At 54.0% G+C, this 21,368-nt stretch overlaps 1 protein-coding gene across 1 annotated transcript; it reads left to right on the top strand.

Annotated features, from left to right (window-relative positions):
* Nucleotides 1–270: 270 nt before the first annotated feature.
* On the top strand, nt 271–21,091 carry CD5 (CD5 molecule). Its single transcript, XM_033119193.1, has 10 exons — nt 271–404; nt 10,503–10,541; nt 12,780–13,067; nt 13,559–13,621; nt 14,321–14,653; nt 16,656–16,949; nt 17,636–17,761; nt 18,563–18,616; nt 19,505–19,627; nt 20,155–21,091. The coding sequence occupies exons 1-10, from the start codon at nt 353–355 to the stop codon at nt 20,241–20,243; spliced, it is 1,461 nt and encodes a 486-aa protein (XP_032975084.1). The 5' UTR covers nt 271–352; the 3' UTR covers nt 20,244–21,091.
* Nucleotides 21,092–21,368: the final 277 nt, after the last annotated feature.

Genomic DNA, 21,368 nt, shown 5'->3' with positions numbered 1-21,368 from the left:
ATCCCCTCAGGCCTGCTCTCAGTGGGGCCAGGCTGCCTCCATCCCAGGAGCCCTGCGCCAGTGTGGCATGGTCAGGGCACTGCCCCAGCCTGGGCACCTCGGGCAGGAAGCCGGCAGAAGCCAGGCCTACCATTCAAACTGGGACAGGTGGTTTTACCAGGAGGAAGTTGACAGTTCAACTTCAAACGTGGGTGACGTGGGTGACGCAGGCCGCACACTGCCAGCTCCCACCCCTACCGGAGCCTGCCTGCTCCTCCCCTCCTCCCTGAGACGGAGACACAGGGCCAGGGGCCAGACAGCCTCACCACGGGTGCCAAGCTTGCTGAAACTGAGGCAGGAGGAGGCTGCACCCATGGGGTCTCAGCAACTGCCGCTGGCCACCCTGTTCCTGCTGGGGGTGCTGGGTGAGTACCCCGCTGGGGCGTCTGCCAGGGTACCTGGGCTCAGGGTGCAAGGAGGAAAGGCCAGTTCTTCCCTTGGTCTGTCTCTGGGGTCCGCATCATCACCTCTCTGGAGCGTCACAGGGGGTTGGGGCCAGCAGCCCCTGCTCAGCTCTCAGCCCCACTTGTTCCACCCCCAGGACCCCGACTCTGCGTCTCTCTTTCCCTGCTGAGGGCCTTACTGTACATTCCAGGCGAGGTCCACGATAAATCAGACTCAGCCTAGAAATCAAGCCGTCCAGCCCCCACTCACGCGGGCTTCCCCCTGCAGCTCCCCCTGCCCCAGGAGCGTCCTGCCTTTACTTGGATGACTCTGGAGACCAGAAAATCGCCATCTCCTGGGCAGTTCCGATGATGCTCTGGGCAGAGTGGCTGAGGCAGGGTGGGGACGGCCTCTGAGGACGCACCTAAGCAGATGTCAAATAAGCACATCTTAGTTCCCAGCCCCTCTGGTTCTGTCTCGGTGCCCCAGCCAGGCCTGCCAGCCACGGTGTGAGCACACACTTGGTCCAGAGGAGGGACTTCTGAACCTGTTCCCCATAGACCACTGTGGAAACAATCTGGGCCTTCTGCTTGCTGGGGTCTGGGGGTGGGATGGTGGAAGTTGGCAGTCCTCCATCCCCAAGGACTTGGGACACTAGCTCAGGCCCGGAGCCCTGCTGCTGGGGCCGTCACTGACACTGGCCAGTGAGGAGGACGGGTGGGGGGCAGGGAATGGCAGGGTACGTGCTCCGGCCTGAGCCTTGGGTTCTAAGCCTGGCCATGTGTGACCTCAGATACATCCCCAAGCCTCTCTGGGCCTCCATCTCCCATTTATAACATGCAGGGGTGAACTGGATGAGATCTGACCTCCTCTCAAGGGTTTGGAAGATATGGTGGGGGAGAGAGGTGCTTGACTCCGGGACAGGAGGGAGCTTGAGGCTTCCCAGTTTGGAAGGAAAGGTCTCAGCGGGGACCCTCAGTCCCTCGCAGAGAAGTTGGTGTGCAGGTGTGAGTAGGTGTGAATGTGTGTGTAAATAGGTATGTGTGTGTGTGTGTGTATGTGTCTGTGTGTTTTCATGGGCTGGACATGCCTCCAGATGTAGACTTACCGTCCCCCGTATATGTGATATTGGCACATGTGCACACATTTATATGGCTATCCTTACGTGGAACGATAAGGAGGTACAAAATGCCTTCTGTCCCCAGGGCAGAGGCCTAGAGATGGGTCCCTGGCCGCCTTCAGGGACCCTCCTGGGGAGCTGCTGTGACCTCTTTGGCCCTGGGGAGTCCTAGGACCAGGCCCTTAACACCTCCACCCGCCCCCCCCCGCCCTCCTACCCTCATCTGTGGCCTCTGGCCCCACTGGGTCAGGGGGCTGGCCACGCTGGGTATGGAGGTGCAGGTCCTGCTCCATGGGAGACCTGAATCCCATCATGGGTGAGGCTCCTGGCCAGACCGTGCAGGCCCTTTTGCCCAACAGAGCCCAGAGACAGGAAGACTTGGAGGCAGAGCCTTCACCCCGAGCACGACGGGAACCATCTGGAACCCCAGGAGCATGTGGTTCCCATTGTGAGTGTGTGTGTGTGTGTGTGTGTGTGTGTGTTTAAGTGTGTAATAAACATTCCGACTGCTCAGTGGGCCACAGCTTACAAAATGCCTTTAAAGCCATTTTCTTCTGTAAGTTCCACAATATCATATGATGTAGGGGGGGCCCATTGTCCCCATTTTACACATTTTACAGTGGGGAAAACTGAGATCCAGAAAAGTCTAGTAGCAAGCTCCAGGCGCAGCAGCTAGTGAGCAGCAGAGCCGACATCAGCCCAGAACTCCTGCTCTCATGGAGGCCCCTCTGTACCCTTAGCTAAGAGCAAAGACCCACCAAAGCCACTCCCACAAGCAGGGAAATGGCCTCCAGACAAAACCGCTACAAGCAGATATGCAGCCACCAAGGGTTCGGGGACATCAAGGGCCAGGGCTGGGAATGGAGGCAAACAGCACCGGCACCCTTCCAGCCATTGCAAGAAGAGATGCCTCACAGACACAATTCTGGGGATGCTGCGGCCTCCTGGCTGGCCTTCCGGCTGTACCGTGACTTGGGGACCTTTGTGGGCAGAAGATGTCCATGGCATGCCTGCGGTCACAGTGATCATGACTTCCCATAGCTGCTCCCCTCTGCCACTGTCCTGAGCCTCAACCTGCCCGGGGCTCACCCGCTAGGGGTAGGGTGGGGAGGCGGCTCTGATCACTGCATGGCCGGGGCAAGCCCAGCCACTAGGACTCCAGAAGCCAGCACTGGGGTGTGAGAAAGTCATGGACTCGGCAGTTTGAATTCCCGTCTGCCACTTGCCAGCTGGGTGACCTTGGACCTATCTGTAAGCTTCAGTTTTCTCCTCTGCAAAATAGGAATAATAGTAATGGTACCTGCCTCACAGAGATTTATAAGGATTAAATGAACCAATGCATGTACAGCTTTAGTAAGAATGTTGGCACATAGTAGAGTAAGTGCTTAATAAGCATTAATAATAATAATAATTACTATCAGAGTCAGCAAGAAACAAGGGGAGGTAGGGCCTGGTAGAGAGGAGAGTCTTACCAGACGTCGGCCTAGCCATCAATCCTCCTGTTCCCCAACACTCTTGCACAGACTGTTCCTTCCTTCATTTATTCATCCACAAGTATTTATTGAGCATCTAATATGTGTCCAGCTCCGTGCAATGCACTGGGGATACAGCAGTGAACAAGACGGGAGCCCCTCCCATCATGGATCTGGTTCTATGTGTACCAGGCTAACAGAGGAGACCCATTACAGAACACAAGTAAATGAGAGCCCAAAATATTTACAAATATTGTGATAAGTGCAACCAAGGAAACAGCAATGGTTGAGATAAGTGACCGAGTTCGCTGAGGGGCTGTCCCAGTTCAAGGGGCGGGGGCGGGGGGCTCCAGCTGCGAGCAGGCCGCCCAGCGCGCTGTCCCTGGCTGCAGAGGCTGAGGCCCTTGCTGGCTCTGGGCAGGCCTCAGCAGCCCCAGTGAGGAATGGAGGGACCAGGGGCCTAAGGGACCGACACTGGCCCTTCTGGTTTCTCTGCTCCAGCAGTTCAGAGGGGTTTTCCGCACAGCCACCAGGGAAGAACTTGAACTCTACCTGGCAAAACTGACTGAACACCTACTGTGTGTGCATACGTGCGTGTGAGTGTATGTGTGAGTATGTGTGTGTGCTGTGTGCATTCATGCTGTGTGTGTTGTGTGTGCATGTGTGTTGTGTGCATATGCATGAAGGCCTGTGGGGTTTGGAGCAGCACAAATCTGGGTCTGATGTCTACTTGGCCACTCACAAATGACAAGGACGCCTCTCTGAGTCTCAGCCTTCCCATCTATAAAATGGGGATAACCACTGTGCCCGCCGCAAAGGATAATAGCATTCAATGCAGTCATTAAATCTAATTCAGTCATTCGTTCATTCAGATAGCAAGTATTTATCGAGTACCCGCTATGTGCCAGGCACTGTTCTAAAGTGCTGGGGGCACTGCAGTGAACAATGAAAACCCCTGCCTGGTGGATCCGACATAATAGTCGAGGTGTGATGGGCAGTCAGATGAGAGACATAGTAGGTCAGTGATTGTATGGGTATTTGGAGTCAAGATTGGTATGGGCGGGGGGGTTGGGAGTGCTGGGGGGCCATGCTGGACCTGGGGGATAGTGAGCCACACGAGAAGACAATGTTTGAGCTAATACTCGTCGTGAGGGAGTGAGCACGCTGTGTGGGCCTGGGGAGGACTCCTGGCAGAGGGCCACAGGCTGGTGGGCAGGGGGCTGTGGGGCGTCGGTGAGGACTGCGGCTTTTTCTCCGTTGAACTGAGCAGAGGAGAAAGTGTACGGAGTGTCCTGCAGAGAAATGGTAACTCTCACCTCTCCAGGTCCACAAGCCCTTATCTTGAACCTCGGGCCAGATGAGTTCCAGAATTCAGAATTTCTCAGGTTGTAGAAGGTAAACTGTGCATGTGCTGAGCTCATGACACACCAATGGGGTCTCAGGGAACACCCCCTAACGAAACCCATTCGCACTTCTGCAATGAAGCATGAATTCACACACTGAGAGGGACCCCTAAAGGCTACAAATACCCTCTGGCCAAATGCGTTAGAAAGACTTTTGATTTGGGTTTTGAATTCCAAATAAGGGATGGTGGCCCTGTGCCACTTCCTCTGTAACTTCTATTATCACCACTACTGTCATCATCATCAGTCTGTACCCTTACGGGGCTGGGCTCTCACGGCTCCCACAGGGACCCTAATTCTCCCTCCTCCCTGGGAGTCACAACTGGTAGGGATGTGGTGGGGACAGGATAGGAAACTGGTGGCAGTTTGCAGAGATCACAAGGGTCCATGAGCCACTAGACTCCCATAGAGGCTTCCAGAGTTTGCCCTCCTCCTCCTCTGCCTCAGTTTCCCCTATCTGTATCACAGGGTGAGCAGGCTCTGGGGTCTCCCAATGGTAGACTCCCATGGGGCCCTGTCAAGTGATTGGGATGGGGTTTCTGCCCTGACTCTACCACCAGCGAGCTGTGTGACCATGGGCAAATCACTCAGCCTCTCTGAACCTCAGATTCCTAATCTGAAAATGGAGGCGAGTGTGGTCCCTTCTACACAGGGCTGTGGGTGGAAAGAATGAGCCCCTGTGTATGACAGCTTTGGGATATGTGAAGCTCTGAACACAAAAGGCTTGCTACTGTGAGCCACACATGTAGCTCACACATGTAGCATGAAATGCATGCAAATTCAATTAGTAGTGGAGATACACATGTAGCGTGAAGCGCATGCAAATTCAATTAGACACCCCAGGCCACCAGGGAGAGAGAGCAACAGCCAGCTAAACCGTGAAGGTCATTCCCTCTGCCCGAGATCTGCTCGCTATCCTGGGTGAGCGCTTTCCTGGATGAGCCAAATTAGAGGCTCCTTCTTGGGACTCCATGCTGGGGGCTCTCCTGGCATCAGCCCAGCATGATTCTCTGAGTGTTTTGCACATAAAAAGCCTCCTAATCATAAACCAAGCTCTTCATCTGGGGCTCTGGCTGAGAAACAGAATGTGGGCCCTTGTGATCTTTGTTTCCCAGACGCCCTGATACAGATGCTGGTTAGACACGGCTCCCTGAGTAGTGTCGGTTCAGGAAAGGGGATTCTGACCTGCAGGGGCAGCCTGTCATCCGATGAGAAAGGAGAACCCAGAATGCCCCCAAAGGTCGGCAGACATATGGAGTTTGCTGTAAATCTATGAGAAATTCACAGACGACGAGGGGGATCGTTGTTTTATCGTTGACAAACAGACCATCTGACTTCAACCCACAGAAACTCAGTCCCTTGTTTTATCTGGGAAACAGCGTGATGACAGCCCCCTCCTATGAGGCTGTTGGGGCTGAAATGGGGTCTTCTGTGACAAACCTCTGCTTGCCCTGGCGTCCGTGGAGGGTAAGAGTTCAATCCACGCTCACTGCCGCTGTTGTCATAATCAATAATGTCCCATCCGCCCTGCCCTCCTGGACCTGGGGACCCGCTGGACCCTCAGCAGGCCACATCCTGGCCTCCATGTCCCAGAGTGTAGGGGCTGCCAATGCAGGCTCCCTTGGGTCCAGGCAGGCAGGCCAGCCTGGGCTTTAAAAATCCTGGCTCTGCTGAGTACTGTAAAGTGGGACCCATCACAGGTCCGCAAATGCTCATCTGCAATTCCAAAACCCCAAAAATATATGTAAATGGCAAGCGCATTTGGTGCAAACCCTGACCTGTGAATAGGAGGCTATTTATAATCTTGACGCATCCAGCTCAGTGTGAAAATTCATATGTTTTGCTGCAGAGACCATCCTGTGTTTGAAGCCGGGGCTCTCCAGAAGCAGGGCAGGGCAACAGGAGGCTGCCTCAGGGGCGCTGGCAAACCAGAAAGGACAGGCTACTGCCTGGGGCTGGCGGTGACACAGCCTAGGATGACAGAACGACGTATTTTTCAAAAACATCTGGATCTTGGGATTTTTTTTACATAAAGCAAAACAAGACAAAACAAAAAAAAATCTTTTTTAAAAATGGCCCCTCAAATTTTAAACACTGGTCAGAGCAAATAAACTCACCCACGTCCTATCGAGGTCTGCTGGGTTGCCATAGAGAGAGTCAGGGTAAGAATCACCCGGCATGTTGTGGGGACGAGGAGAAGGGAGGTAGGGATGAGGATATAAATGTCTCAGCTGCCTTCAAGAATTCTTCTACTCCTGACACAGACTTCATGGGGCAGGCGGGTCTAAAGGCTTCAATTTCTACAAATGCAGAAATGACAGAGGTGCTCAAGGAGAGGCCTTCTAACCCTCTCTGGCTTTCTGGCCCTGAGTTTCGCCTGGACGTGTCCAGTCTAAGTCCTACACTACGGGGCTTCCAGGGGAGCTTGGCCGAGGAAGGAAGCGGTCTTTGGAGAATTCTTGTTCCCAGCCCCAGCTGCTGGAGTGTCCTTGTGGATGGCAGGTTAGGAAATGGCATAATGGTTGTATGTCTCGTGTCCCTCATGGTCTCCAGGGTCTCCAGGCTTCTGTCTGCAGGTTCTGCCGCAGACCTGCCTCAGGCTGTGGGCAGGGGCCAGGGTGTAAGTTGTAGCAGGAAGGGGGTCAGAGGGACCCCAATCACAGTCTGCCGGGTTCAGGGGAAGGATGGCATTGGTTCGAACCCTGAGCAAAGCAGTTAAAAGAATGAAAATAAACTGAGGACAATCAAAACCTGACTGCCTCCCTGAACAGACAGAATGAATAAGCACCCAGGATGCCACCCAGGCACGCGTGTCACTGTCCACCTCTGCCCACCCCCTGCCGTTCCCTGAGATACCTCAGAAACTAAAGAGTCGAGGTCATAGGTGTTTGAACCGGGAGGAAGGTGAGGGATCGTGGACTCTAACTTCCTCATTTTACAGATGAGGAAACTGAGCCCAGAGAGGTTGAATGATTTGCCAACATCACACAACAAGTTCGTGGGAAAGTCTTCTCCATGGCATGTTTCACTGACTGAACAGAATCATGGGTTTATTCCCTTTCATTAGGTTTACACACCAAGAACATGCAAGAATTGGTGAAACAGAGTAGCTTGGCCCAGAGGTCAAAAAGCACAAAATCTGTGCCAGATGGCGCAACTTCAGATCCCGACCCCAGCACTCCCCAGCTGCTTAGAGTAGTTAGTGAATCTCGCTCAGTCCTCATCTATAATACGGGGATCTGAATAATAGCACCTATTTCGTCGAGCTGGGTGAGGTGTGAGAAAGTTCTCGTGTGGACATGCCTGGTGCAAACTACGAAAAGTGTTGACAGTGGCAATAGTCACGATGGTGCTGGAGGGACAAGACAGGAAGTGCTGCTCCACAGAGGACGGATGGCACCCAGAAGAAGGCAGAGCCCCAGAACGCATAGATGGCGTTCTCAGCAGGGTATTTTCTTTTCTAGAATTGTCCTTGGTTCTTCAGCTTGCTCAGTCTTTCCTGAGAGTGCTCTCTGAGCAGGGCTGGAGCCGTTCTGTGTGACATCCGCCAGGACGATCGGGCCCAGTCCTTACCCCCGGGGGCGTCAGGGTCTCGGAACCCAAGCATCTTAGGGTCAGGCCCTAGGTCATGTTCATCTCTGCATCCCCAAACTTGGCACTTGGAAGGCGTGATTGGGTGGCAGAAAGTAAAGAGCTTGGGTTTAGGAGGCAGGCTTATGGCGCAAACCCAGGCCTAGCCAATTGCTGGCAGCGTCGCCCCGGACGGGACATTTGTCCTCTCCCAGCATCTATTCCTAGAACATATTCAACTCCTATTGTGGTGCTGTGCGGGAGATTGACAATGACGTCCGTAAGGAACCACCCCTGGCACCAAGGACACAGTAGGTGCTCAATAGTTGGTAGCTTCTGCTCATAATGAATGTTGACCAAGGTGGGAATACAAGGCTCTCAAGTGGGAAACAGAAGTGTGAGCCCTATGAGCTGGCTCTCCACGCGTCCTGGACAGGGCTTTCTCCCAATGGGAAAGCTGCCAGCAGACGTCAGTCCTACCCACACCTGTCCCAGGCCCAATTGGTGCCACAATCAGTAGCAGCAGCTCTGAGCACTGAACATGGGCCAGGAAGCCGCTGTGCTACGTGCTTTACATAGATTATGTCCTCTCATCCTCACAGCATGACTATAGAGCTGGTCCTATTTTTGTCCCCATGCTATGGATGAGGAAACCACGGTGCAGAGGGATTAAGAGACTTGTTCCTCAGGGCCCAGAAGCAGGAAGTGGCAGAGCTGGGAGCAGAGAAAGGCATCAGTGCTTGAAAACCCGTTCTATGTCATACAGCACTCAAGAGTGGATCTTTGGGTTCCCTCTCCCCATAAGTGCCACTTCAAGTTGCCTCAGCCTTCATGGCTTAGCCAAAGAAATGACTCCCTAAAAGTAGACAGCCCCATTCACAATGGGAAGCTTGGTCCAGAGGGAGGTGGGAGGGAGGACAGGAGAGAGAGGTGAAGGCAAGGCAAAGGGCCTCCTGCCTCCTCTCTCAACACGCCAGCTTGGACATCTCCACCGTGTCCTCCTGAGTCTGCTGACCGCTGCATGGCTCAGAGGATTGACAGCTGGTAAACCCCTCCCCACCCAGGCCAGAGCTCTGGTCACTGCTCTGGGCCCCACACTTCCTCTGTGTGAGAAATACCTTCCCCTTCTGAGGCCCATGCCTCCCAGGACAACCATGAAGGTGTCTTGCCAAGACGGGGGAAATACTACAAGGCAATGACGACTTCATTACCAGAAGTCTTGGCTTGGAGAAGAAGGTGAGCTGGCAGGGGCAGGCCTCGCCTTAAAATTCTACTACCAGTTCGGAACACTCAGGCCAGAACAGGCTTTTTAAAACACACTTTGTTGTTGTTTTTTGTTAACACCCAGCAACATTTTCTCAAAAGCAACTTAAACCAGCCATTTACTACATAAAGTAGTCACCCTGACCCAGTGCTGTCCCCAGCTCCCACTTGAGAAGTCAGTCAAGGCGTCAGTCAAAACACCTGTTCCGTGACTGATAAAGCTGGGTGACGAATGCGGAGGGTAGGCTCTGAGGACACACAGGCGTGCCACCCCGTCCCATTCCCACCCAGATCAAACCTTCACCCCACCACAGATAGGGTAGCCACAGGCTGCTCTGCTGAAAGACGCCCCTCTTCCCACAGTGGGGCTGGGAGGAGGCGGGACTTCCCAAATCACCCACATTCCTATTGGTTGGGCCCAGGCAGGAGCCATGCCAGTCAGAAGGCCAGTTGTCTACAAACCGTGTTCGCTGGCGCTGTGGCCTTGGCTCCTTTGCCAACTGGCTGTGCTACCTTTGACATTGCTTGGAATCAAAATCTCTTTGACCTTCCATATCCTCCTCTGGAAACTGGGAGCTGTGAAAGATAAATCGCTGTCGTTCTTGTCCTGCCTTGGGAACACTAAAAAGTAGCAAGGTCATCTTGGATTCCCTTGCTGGCTCATTTTCTGATTCTCTAGAACTATGGAGTTCAAACTTTTTTGATTGGAAGCAACACACAGGACATTTTCACTTTGCGACCTAACGCACAAAAAATAACCCTTGGCCTTACAACTCATGGTGCATTCTGGCACCCCTATTCTAGACCACTTCATTTTTTAAAAAACTGATGGTTGCATCACTACGTATTTTTTAAAAAGTCAATGGTTGCAATATTGCATATTACTACAAAGGGAAAGCAGGAGGAAATTTGGGGGTGATGGAACTGTTGTATGCCTGGATTGGGATGGTGATTACACAGACCTACGTGTTCATTAACAGTTGCAGAATTGTGCACTAAAGGCAAATCCTTTTTACTGCATGTTCATTTAAAAAGTAAACTTTTAAAACAAGAAAAAAAAATTGATGGTTGCAGCCCACTGAATTGATTTCATGATCCAAGTAGGGGTTACGACAGGTAGTATGAAAACCCCTATCCCTGAACCCCACAATTGTAGGGCAGAGGGAGGCAGAAAAGGCCATTGCTCAGCCTGTGGGTGAAGGGAGCTGGAGAGAGACTTCACTTCCTGACACTGCTCTCTCCTTTCCACAGTCACTTCCTGCTTCAGAAGGTCCAACCAGGAGGACTCAGGTAAGGAAGAATCACACAGAGGCCTGGGGTGGATGTGGGGAGAGAGGGAACAGGGCTGTGATTCCATCAGGCTGTAGGGATTCCTGCCATTAAGAAACTGGCTCCTCCACCAGAGTGAACCCCACCCAACAGAGAGAGAGAACCCCACCCCATATGTGCACATGAACACACACACACACACACACACACACACACATTTACGATGCCCGTGTGCACGTGGATGCTCACAAATGCTAGTTCTCATGATAATTATCATTATGACTCTCTCTTCATGCACAGAAAACATACTGGCCTATAAATGCACCTTGCAAAGTCCTGTTTCCTACCTAGTCCTGCCCGATGCTCCCTGGTCAAAGATGTTCGCAACTGAGGCTGCAGAGAGAGGCTGTACCAAATTGTAAAATGTCTTGAATGTCCGCCTTAAAGTTGGACTTTAATCCTAGAGGCTAATGTTTCCCGAACAGGGTTCCATGGAACACATCACCCACTGGAGACTGACAGTGTATACTGGCCTAGTAAAGGTTCTGAGAAGTCCTGCAGCAAAGAAACCTGTTAAATATTTAACTCAGCAGTTCCCAGACCCATTCCACCAGAGAATTCTCTTTTTCATATTTCTTGAGATAATATCAGGCTGAGTTCATTTGGGGAGAAACGTGGCTGGAGGCTCTCATGAAGTCACTGTGCAAACACAGAGCCACAGAGGCCTTGGGAGCCCTGCAATGGCATCTAGGCTCTAGCAGGTGGCTTGGCCTCTGAGCCCCAATTTCCTCCACCTGTAGAATGGGGAGAAAATCTCTTCCCTGGTGAGAATTCAGTGAGTCGCTGGCTGGAAGGAAAGCTGTAAAATGCTCTGCCAATGTCAGTTGTGGGGACTAGCCCTCACCCCGCCCTTTGCCTCTAACTGGCCAAGTGACCGTGGCCAGCTCAAGCCCTGTGCACTGGTCCCCAAATGCCCTCATCTGTGGGAAGAAAAAAAGCAGCCTGACCAGCAAATTCCCACTCAGGGAAAACCTCCACTTCAGAATCACTTGGAAGACTTTTTTACATTCAAAACAATTTTTTTTCTTGAATAAGTAACACAGTTGCCTGGCTTAAAACCTTAAACATACAAGAAGCTCTACAATGAAGAATCTCATTTCCATCTCTATCCCCCATCTGCTCAGTCCTTCCTCCACCCTAACACCCCAGGTAATAACCACGTTTATTCGTTTCTTGCATATCCTTCCAGAACCTCTTTATGCAAATGCAAATACATATGCTTAGTTTTTCCTTCTTGGAGCTTTAGGAAATCACACAAGTTGTGTCTCTACCTGTGACCCAGCAATTCCACTTCTAGGTATTCTCCCAAGAGAAATGGGAACATGGCACCCACACCAAGACAAAGTACATGAATGTTCATAATAGCCAAACCCTGGAAACACCCAAATGGTGAATGGATGAACCAATCATAGCCTATCCACACAATTAAACGTTATTCAGCAATCAAAAGGAATGACTGTTGCTATGTCCAGCAACAGGAAAAACCTCAAATGCTGAGCCAAAGAAGCCAGACTAAAAAAATAAAAAAAAAAACAGCAAAAAAAAACACAAACAAAATTGCTGAATGAGTCCACTTCTGTGACATTTTAGAACAGGCAAAACTAATGTTTAATGACATAAAGTGGATCGATGGCTGCCTGAGGCTGGATTCAGGGAACTTTCCGGGTGATGGAAATATTCCGTATCTAGAGAGTGTTGGTGATTACAGGCATATACACATTTGTCTAATTCCATTGAACAAATAACCTTAAAAAGAGTGCATTTCACTGTATGTAAATTGTACTTCGACAAAATTGATTTTAAAAGTTAGAGAGAGAAAAAGAAACAGGCGCCAGGCCCTATCTTGGATCCATTGGGACAGAATTTCCAGGAGTGGGTAGATTCTGCTGTACAGTGGTTGCTGATGATCCCTGCCCTCTGCTCCAAGTTCCCGTGGGCTCGGAGGTCTGAGTCCCATCCTCCCAGCCCAGCTTCAGGGGGCTGCCTGGGTCAGGAGCAGCCCCACCTTGAGTTTCTGAGATGTCCATGCAGTGTCCCAAGGGAGGAACTCACAGGAGCAAGGTCAAGGCAGGCAGCCTGTGGGGCTGAAGGGAACCTGGCTGGGTGTGGGGGCCCACACAGAGATGGGGGTACAGTGGGGGCCCTCACAGAGGGCCCTTCCCAGCCTGACCCCGCCTCCACCACCTCTTTGACCCCTAGTGTTCCAGGTGAGACTAGGAGGCTCCAACTCGCCGTGTCAAGGCCAGCTGGAGATCTACTTCCATGGCATGTGGCACACGGTTGACAGCAAGAGCAAGGGGGATCTCAAGCAGGCCTCTGCTCTCTGCCAGAAGCTGAAATGTGGGACGGCCTTGGCCCTCGCCCACTTCCCTTCCTTCAACAGTCCCCAGAACCAGATCACCTGCTACGGACAACTGGACACCTTCCACCGCTGCAACGCCAGCAACGCAAACCGTAACACAAACCCTCTGGGCCTGATCTGCTTAGGTGGGTAACCAGCCGGCCACACGGGTTCCCTGACCTGGGCACCAGCCCCGAGGAGGCTGCCCACAGCCTGTGTGCTGGGGCATGAACGGGCAAATAGAAGGGGTTCCCTGATTTACAACTACATCTCCCCAAAACATACACCAGTGCGGAACTGGAGGGGAAGGCTGAGAGGGTGCTGGTACTTGTCTGGCAGGCTGGACAGGGTCGTGGACCTGGTTCTGCCAGCTGCTAACTTCATTGTCTCCTCTTAACCTCATTTTCCCAACTGTAAAATGGCTGGTCCGGTCCTGCCCACCTCACAGGAGGCTTAGAGACAATGTGTGGGTAAAGTGGGTTTCAGGGGCAAGTGGTACTTACATCATGAGTTCCAGGTCCTTCTCAACACTGCTGGTTGCCCCCGCCCTCTCCACACCCTCCATTCTTCCCTTCTCTCCACGCCTTCTCCCTCCGGGGGTCCCTCGCTCCTTCCTCACCAGAGCGTCTCGTTGCAGAGCCCCCGAAGACGACCCCTCCTCCCACAAGCCCATCGCCCACAACCTCTATGGAGCCCACAGGTAAGAGGATTCTGAGGCCTCCTGAGGGTAGGGTGTCAGATTTAGCGATTAAAAACACAGGATGCGGCCTGGCCTGGTGGCTCAGATGGTTGGAGCACGGTGCCGAGGTCGCCGGTTCTGTTCCCACTTGGGCCAGAGAGCTGCGCCCTCTACAGCTAGGAATGTGAATAATAGCTCTCCCTGGAGCTGGGCTGCCACGAGCAGCGAGAGGTTGGCGTGAACTGCCACGGGCCACCGTGTGCCGCCATGAGCAGCCAGTGGCCAATGTGAGTGGCCGGCAGCCGGCGTGAGTGGCCAGCAGCCAGCAAGAGCTGCCGGGAGCTGCTTTGAGCAGCCGACTGGCGACCGACCCCCTCAGCTGGGGGGAGCGCAAGTCTCATAACACCAGCATGGGCCAGGGAGCTGTGTCCTACACAACTAGACTGAGGAACAACGGCTTGAACGAGGGGGGAGGTAGAAGAAGGAGGGAAAAAAAGAAAAACAAAACACAGGATGCCCAGTTACGTTTGAATTTCAGGTAAACGTGAAAAGTTTTAGTGGAAGATTTATCCCATGCAATATGTGGGAACCTCACCGCTTCCCAGGGCCATCAGCCACTCATTCATTTGCCCGTATGTTGGAGCCAAAGAGCCCGGAGCAAGGAGGGCCCCACTGCAGGCTGTCTGCGCTCAGACTCACACCCCTATCCCCTCCCCCCAGTTCCTCCCAGGCTGCAGCTGTTGCCAGGGCCCAGGGGCCTGCGGTGTGCGGGCATCCTGGTGTTCTACCGTGGCAGCCTGGGTGGCACCATCAGCTACGAGGACCAGGACTGGACCCAGGACCTGGGCAACCGCATCTGTGCGACCCTCCAGTGTGGCACCTTTCTAGAGCACCTGAAGGAGGCCGAGGCAACCAGGCCACAAGCCCCAGGGGAGAGCGAGCCCTTGCCAATTCGATGGAAGATCCAGAATGCAAGCTGTGCCTCCCTGGAGCAGTGCTTCAGAAAAGTCCAGCCCTTGGAGGGCGGCCAAACTCTCGCCCTCGTCTGTTCTGGTGAGTGAGCCGGACCAAGACCCATGGGCACCCCCAATGGGCAGTCACCGCAAGACCCCTGTGTAGCGGGGGCACCAGGCACTATGGAGAACGCGAGGGGAGGAACGCAGGGGGCTGATCGTTGGCCTCTAAGCGGAGGGCAGGGTGGGGTGAGGAGACTGCACTCACACCTCACGCCTTGGGAATCCCTACAAAGCAACTTGCACAAGCCCGAACGCGCCTCTGGCTGGGCTACCACATGGGGATGTGGTCAAGGAGAAGGCAAAGTCTCCTACTGGGTTTTGAAGGAGGAGAGGGGCATGGGTTCAGCGGAGCAAAGGGGAGAAAGTTTTTAGGCGGGAATCGTGGCTTGTGCCAAGGACCCGAGCAGGATGGAGCACTTGTGGGGGGCAAGCCTTGCAGGAGGGGAGTTGATACATCAGCTGAGGTTGTAGTGATGGTGACAGGTGGGAGGTCCCTGGGGCACAGCAGGCAGAGGGAGACCAGAGCAGGTCCCCCAAAGGGCCTCCTGCAGAGGCTTCCCGCCCACAGGAAGAGACTGGCCATGCTGGTGTGGCTGAGGGGAGGAGGCCGGTGAGGCCGGGCTGTGGGACCCCAAAACCAGGATCAATGGAGAATCTGAGGGGAAACAGACCACAGGCCAAAATGCAGAAGCAGAATCATAGCCTGCCTTGGGACGGAGTGGGCTCCTACCAGCTGAGGGTTCTGGTGGAGTCCAGACTTTAAGAAGTCACACGTCCTGCCGGGGACCAGTCCAGGACGTTCTTTCATTTTCACAAATGCCTTCGGAGGTGGTATTACTATTATACCCACTTTACAGATGAGGAAGCTGAGGCTTGGAGAGGTTACATTTCTTGCCCAATATCATAGAGCACTAGCTGAGATTCCCACTCTCGCGGGGTCACTCGAGAGCCTGTTGTCTAAGCTTTGGCTACTCACAGTGTGGTCCCAGACCAGCAGCAATGGCGCCATCGGGGGCTGGATAGAAATGCAGACTCTCAGGCCTCACCCCGCCCTCCTGAATCAGGATCTGCATTTCAGCAAGGTCCGGGCTTCATATGCACAAAGCTAGGAAGCATTGCTCTGACCACTGAGCTCTCCTGCAAGCAGGGCACCCACCCATTGGACCCTGGTGTGAGTTAGTCAACTCTGCCCCTCCAGGCAGAAGCAGCCCCCAATGGTCTCTTGGCCTGATGACGGAAGAACAAGCAGGCTCTCGGGCCCACCCAGCCCTGTCTAGGAGCCATCCAGCAGGCTGCAACCTGCAAACCATACATGGCGCATTGGCCTTTGACATTTATTCTAATAGAAGACTTACTATGGCTTCGAAAGTGGATGTTGCTATGGAAACTGGCCAAAGCTGATGAGATCACAGCTCCCTCTAGACTGAGTGTGTGCAGGCCTCAGAGATGGACTCCAGGCCCCACTCTGACAAGCAGAAATGTCTGGTCTCTGCGGGACCAGGCCCCTTTCATGAAAGCCTGCCTCTCAAGGCGCAGGGCCTGGGCAGCAGGCTTCCTGCCTTCTGTCCTACCTGTGAACTGCAGGTCTTGGAATGGAGGTATTTCCCATCCCTGGGCCTCAGTTTTCCTTTCTGAAAAGCCCTCTTGCCTCCCAAGGAGCAGCAAGGGAATGACAGAATGGTTCTAAGAGGAAAGGGCAGCCCATTTCCAATTGCTCTTCTCTTAGCTCCACTTGGGCCGGGGCCACGCCCTGCTGGTGGCTGCCAGCTTCTTCACTGCAAGTACCCATGCTGTGGTATCTCAGGACAGCTGCTGACAGCGGCCCAGAGACATGGGAAGTGCCAGAGAGGATGCCAGAAAAAGGGAAGCACAGAAAGGAAGGTTGTCCCACGTGGTGCCTAACCCCCTGCGAGCTGGCCCCCGCCGTGGCCCACACTCTGCCAGTGGCGTGGGGCCCCAGTGGCGAGGCATGCAGGCCCGGGGCTGAGGGAGGTTCCTCCGTGCCTGTCTCCTCATCTTCCATTGCTTCCCCTCCCCAGATTTCCAGCCCAAGGTGCAGAGCCGCCTGGTAGGAGGCAGCGGCACGTGTTCAGGCACCGTGGAGGTGCGCCAGGGCAAGCAGTGGAAAGCCCTGTGCAGTAATAGCCGCTCGGCCAAGGGAGCAGTGCGGTGGGAGGAAGTGTGCCGGGAGCAGCAGTGCGGCAATGTCAGCTCCTACCAGGTGCTGGGGACTGGTGAGAAGACCTCCCAGGGGCTCATCTGTAAACAAGGGAAGCTGTCCCAGTGCCACCAGCTTCAGGAGCAGAAACCCTGCAAGAAGGTGTTTGTCACATGTGAGTTGGCCACAGCCCCCGGTGGGCGGAGGGCAGTTCTGGATTTTCCTTCTGAGACCCAGTCAGTGAGCACGTTTTTGAAGGCTAGGTCCCAGGAGCTAGACAGAGAGCCTCACGACCCCCCAAAAAGGATGGAGAGATGGCACATGGGGGACGAGAAAGCAAGAGTGCTCAGGCAGCAATGAGCGTGAGCCATAAAGAGGGGACTGGTCATAACTGTCCGGCAGCTGATGGGCGACAGAACCCCTTTCTATCATCTCCTCTTCCAGGATGGAGGACAGAAAAGCAAGGGATACACGCTACGTGTTTGCTACACTCACAGTAACTGAACAGCGCAGTAAAGACAGAAACGGAGGGATGGATGGCTACCTATTGATATATGATCATATGTCGGTGCCATAGATGATGGCAAGGCGATCCCTTATACATGGCAAATGGTAGAAAGTTAAATAGCTGATTACAAGAGTGGCAAGTCATAGCGGGACGGTGAATTGTTAGAAGATAAATGGTAGATGGGTGAATGTGCAGCAGAGAATTCTACAGATGGGTAGAGAGACAGCCAGAGAGGTAACTGCCCTCCACACACGCTGGTGAATTCCTGGGGATGCCAGCCAGCCGCTTCTGTCTGAATGGGTGGTTTTGATACCCAGGGGGTGAGACTGACCTCACTCCTCTGCCTCCCCCAGGCCACGACCCAAACCCGGCGGGCCTGGGTGCAGCCACTGTGGCCAGCATCATCCTGGCCCTCGTGCTGCTGGCAGTGCTGCTCGTCATGTGCGGCCCTCTCGCTTACAAGAAGCTGGTGAAGAAATGTAGGTACAGGTGCCCCAAACCACCTTCCTTTCAAGCCCCTGTGTGGGAAGATGGTAGGGCTGCACTCGTCCCCTGGAGGAGGGGCTCTGCCTCCGGCACCTCTGCTTCATCAGCCGGCCCCACCCCTCTCCTGCCCGCTGCCCTTGTTCTGCCCAAAGTAACAGAAACGGAAAGTGAGGAAGATCACAGTTGCGGACTCACCCGCTCCTGGGGCCCAGCTGAGACCCACTCCAGGCCAAAGGGAGGACAGGGCCAGTTTTTAGACGGTGATGGGCCCAGAGGGTCAGCAGCACGGCCTCTGACCTCAGGAGACACGCACCCCAGGCCCAGGTCTACCATTTACCAGCTGCACATGGTGCTGACTGAGCCCCTAACTCTCTGAGTCTCAGTTTCCTCCTCTACCAAATGGGCGATTAGTCACCTAGTGACTATAGCAGGTTGTTACTTTATCTTGCAGAACTCAGGAGAAAACTATTCAGGGACAAGGAAGTGAGATTAGAGGGGCTGAAAAGAAAAGGCCCAGAGGCGGACAATGTTGGCTGGGTCCCTAGCGTCCTCCTAGGTCTTAATTCTGGTTCTAAACAGTCATTTCTCCTGGAGAACCAGCCTCTTCAGCACACTCGCCCCTTTAGCACTAGATGGGTCCAGGTCTGGCCCAGGCGAGTCAGAAAACTGAGGCCCCCCAAAAGACTTCAGGGGACACAGTCCAACAGTGCCCCCCTTCAGCTGCACCTGCCGCCTCCTCCCGCACTCCCCTCCCCCACCCGCCCCCACTCTGATGTGCCTTTTCTGTCGCCCAGTCCGCCAGAGGAAGCAGCGCCAGTGGATTGGCCCGACAGGAATGAACCAGAACAGTAAGTTTCTCCAGAGGCAGGGTCCTCCCTCGGCCCCAGCCAGTGTCCACCTGACTCAGGAAGGAGCTTGAAGCCTCTGAGCTCCACCATGCTTGTCCAAGGTGTACGGGTGTTAACAGGTGGTAGTCACAAAGGAGGACTCCACTATCAAATCAATTTGGAAATCCATGAGTTAAGGAAAGCTAGGCAGGGCTCTTTATTTTGGGACTTATTAGAACCTTCATGGGCATTTTTGCATTGTTCATCTCCAAAGAGTTGTGTTGTCCCCATCTTTTAATGTCCCCATTAAGAAGGGTTGTCCAAGCTAGTTTTATCATGGAATGTCTTCATAATGAAATAACTTTAAAAGGTCAGTTTTAAAATAGTTTCACGCAGCCAGCCTAACCCCACCCCTGAGCCTTCCTCCTCTCTCCTAGCCACAGCTAGAGCCACCCTCGTGGATGGAACCACAGACCTTCTTCTCCCTCCCACTCCACATTCTTACCCCCTTTACAAAATCAAGGGCCAAATCCTCCAAGAAGGTTCTATGTTGTTGTCTTTTTTATAAAGGCCCTCAGCTCTGGGAAGGCAGGGAGTACATCTGCCCTATCCCTTGTGTTTCAATCCCCTGCTTCAAAAATGCTTGATGATTGACTAAGTGACCTACTGGAGGCCCACCAGCCAATCAGCTTGCTGACCAACCCAAAGCTGCTCTAAGTCTGACCCCCGCTGGTATGAACCTGTCCCAGAAGAAAGGAAAAGAGGGACACATTGAAGGAGCTGTGGGTGCCCTTGCCCTCGTCCCCACTGCACACTGGGAACAGGAAATTAAACTTCTAGGCCCCTGCTGGGAAGGGGGAGTCACAGCAGCAGGTCTAATGACACTGCCTCCTGCATCTATCTGCTCAGTGTCTTTCCATCGAAACCACACGGCAACTGTCCGCCGGTCCCAGGTTGAGAACCCCATAGCCTCACACGTGGAGAACGAGTACAGTCAGCCTCCCAGGAACTCCCAAGTCTCAGCTTATCCAGGTAAACACCAGCGGGCGGGCGGGCGCTCCTCAGAGTGACAGCAGGCCTGGAGCGGAGATCATGTGATCACCCAACGGGAGAATGGGGGCCCCAGGGAGAGTGGGGATCAAACCGACAGTCACAGCAGAGTGTGGAAGGGATGCAGCCTTAACGGGCCACTCAACTAGAGAGAAAAGGCACTGGGACGCCATTAACCCCAGCACGGCCGTGACCTCACAGGCCTGCTTCACTGCAGGGCCTTGCAGGCTGGCTGGTAAGCGAGGCAGAGCAGAGCCACCCGGTGGCCTACAGGGACCCAGTATCACGCTCCCTGACTGCACTAACAATTAAGCCCCAGGGAGCCTGGAGTTCAGCATCTTTCGTGAACACGTGGCTGATTTGATCCAGATCCAGGGCTGTCAAGCCACCAGCTCCGAAAGCCCCTTTGACCTCCGACCCCCGCTGGGCTCTGGGCTCCCAGGGGCTGTCTTTGCGTAGCCTGGTGGGATAAGCCCACGGCAAGTGGTTTCTTTCCTTTCTCTCTGCAGCTCTGGAAGGGGCCCTGCACCGTGTCTCCACCCAGCCCGATAACTCCTCTGAGAGCGACTACGACCTGCATGGGACTCAGAGGCTGTGAAAGGGGAGCCCGGCCCTGGGCACCCGGCTTCCCGCACGGCCCTGGGGGTGAGCACCAGCCACTGGCTCCTCACCTCCTGCCCACCCCACCCCTCCATGAATGGGGGACTCCAAGCGTCTTAACTCATGGAAGGGGAAAGAATAAGCATCAATGATTTGGGTGATGGGAACTGATTTGGTAATTACAGCAGAGGAATCACCGACCTTAACACCACCTTTTAAAATCATCTCAGAAGATCACCCAAAACAGCCCCTAGGAGTTTCCTGACGGACTTACACCCCCAAAGAGCTGCCAGCAGGAAAAAGAAGCCCCTGACCCGGAGCTGTCCCTGACATTGGGGTCTGTCCCCCACCTCCTGGAACCATCTCCAGGGGTGAGGTTTCTTCCTCTGACGGTTCCCTCTTGCCCCACAGAACTGAGAACCAGGAAAAAACATCCAGAGTCAGACCTTTTGTCCTGAGAACACTGCCTTCACCGCTTGGAAATGACGTCCCCGCCAGAACAAGGATGGAGGGAAAGGCCTTTCCAACATGTCCTACTGCCTTACAGTTGCAGGCCAGCTCTGACGCCTCCTGCGGGAGCCTGGCCCAGTGAAGGCCCCCAAACAGTTTGGCTGGCCCCTCAACTGTGGGAACTGTGAAAAGGCAGAACCCACAAACAAGTACCCCCCAAGCAGAGACATGTGGGGGCCAGGCCAGGCCCCCTCCCCGTGTGTGGAAAGCAGCACCCGAGGAGAATGGGCTGTCTCCTCACTCAGATCGAGGACGCTCACAACTGGGGGAAATGTGGGGGCGGAGTTTGCTAGTGTATTTTTAATATGTTCTTTGTAAATAACGCTTTTTTTACTTCCTGAGAACTAAGTGTCCGGCCTCCTCAGTCTAGGGTCCACCCCCTGGATCCTCCTGGGGGTGCCCAAGGGAAGGGATGCCTGCTGTGGGACCACGAGGGCTGCACACCTGACACAAAGACAGCTTAACATGTCACAGCAGCTGCTAGCAAGGCTTTCGTGTGGGCGCCCAGGCTTCACGTGGCCGTCTGACCCGGAGTCCCATCACAACCCCCCCCCCACAGCTCTCACGTCAAGATTTCCTAACAGAGAGCAGGACCTTTGGCTGGCAAGGCCAC

The sequence above is a fragment of the Rhinolophus ferrumequinum genome, chromosome 11 (assembly GCF_004115265.2).
Source record: "Rhinolophus ferrumequinum isolate MPI-CBG mRhiFer1 chromosome 11, mRhiFer1_v1.p, whole genome shotgun sequence".
In the NCBI taxonomy this organism is placed as follows: domain Eukaryota; kingdom Metazoa; phylum Chordata; class Mammalia; order Chiroptera; family Rhinolophidae; genus Rhinolophus; species Rhinolophus ferrumequinum.
The sequence above is the reverse complement of the archived record's forward strand: the minus strand, read 5'-3'. Positions and strand labels throughout refer to the sequence as shown.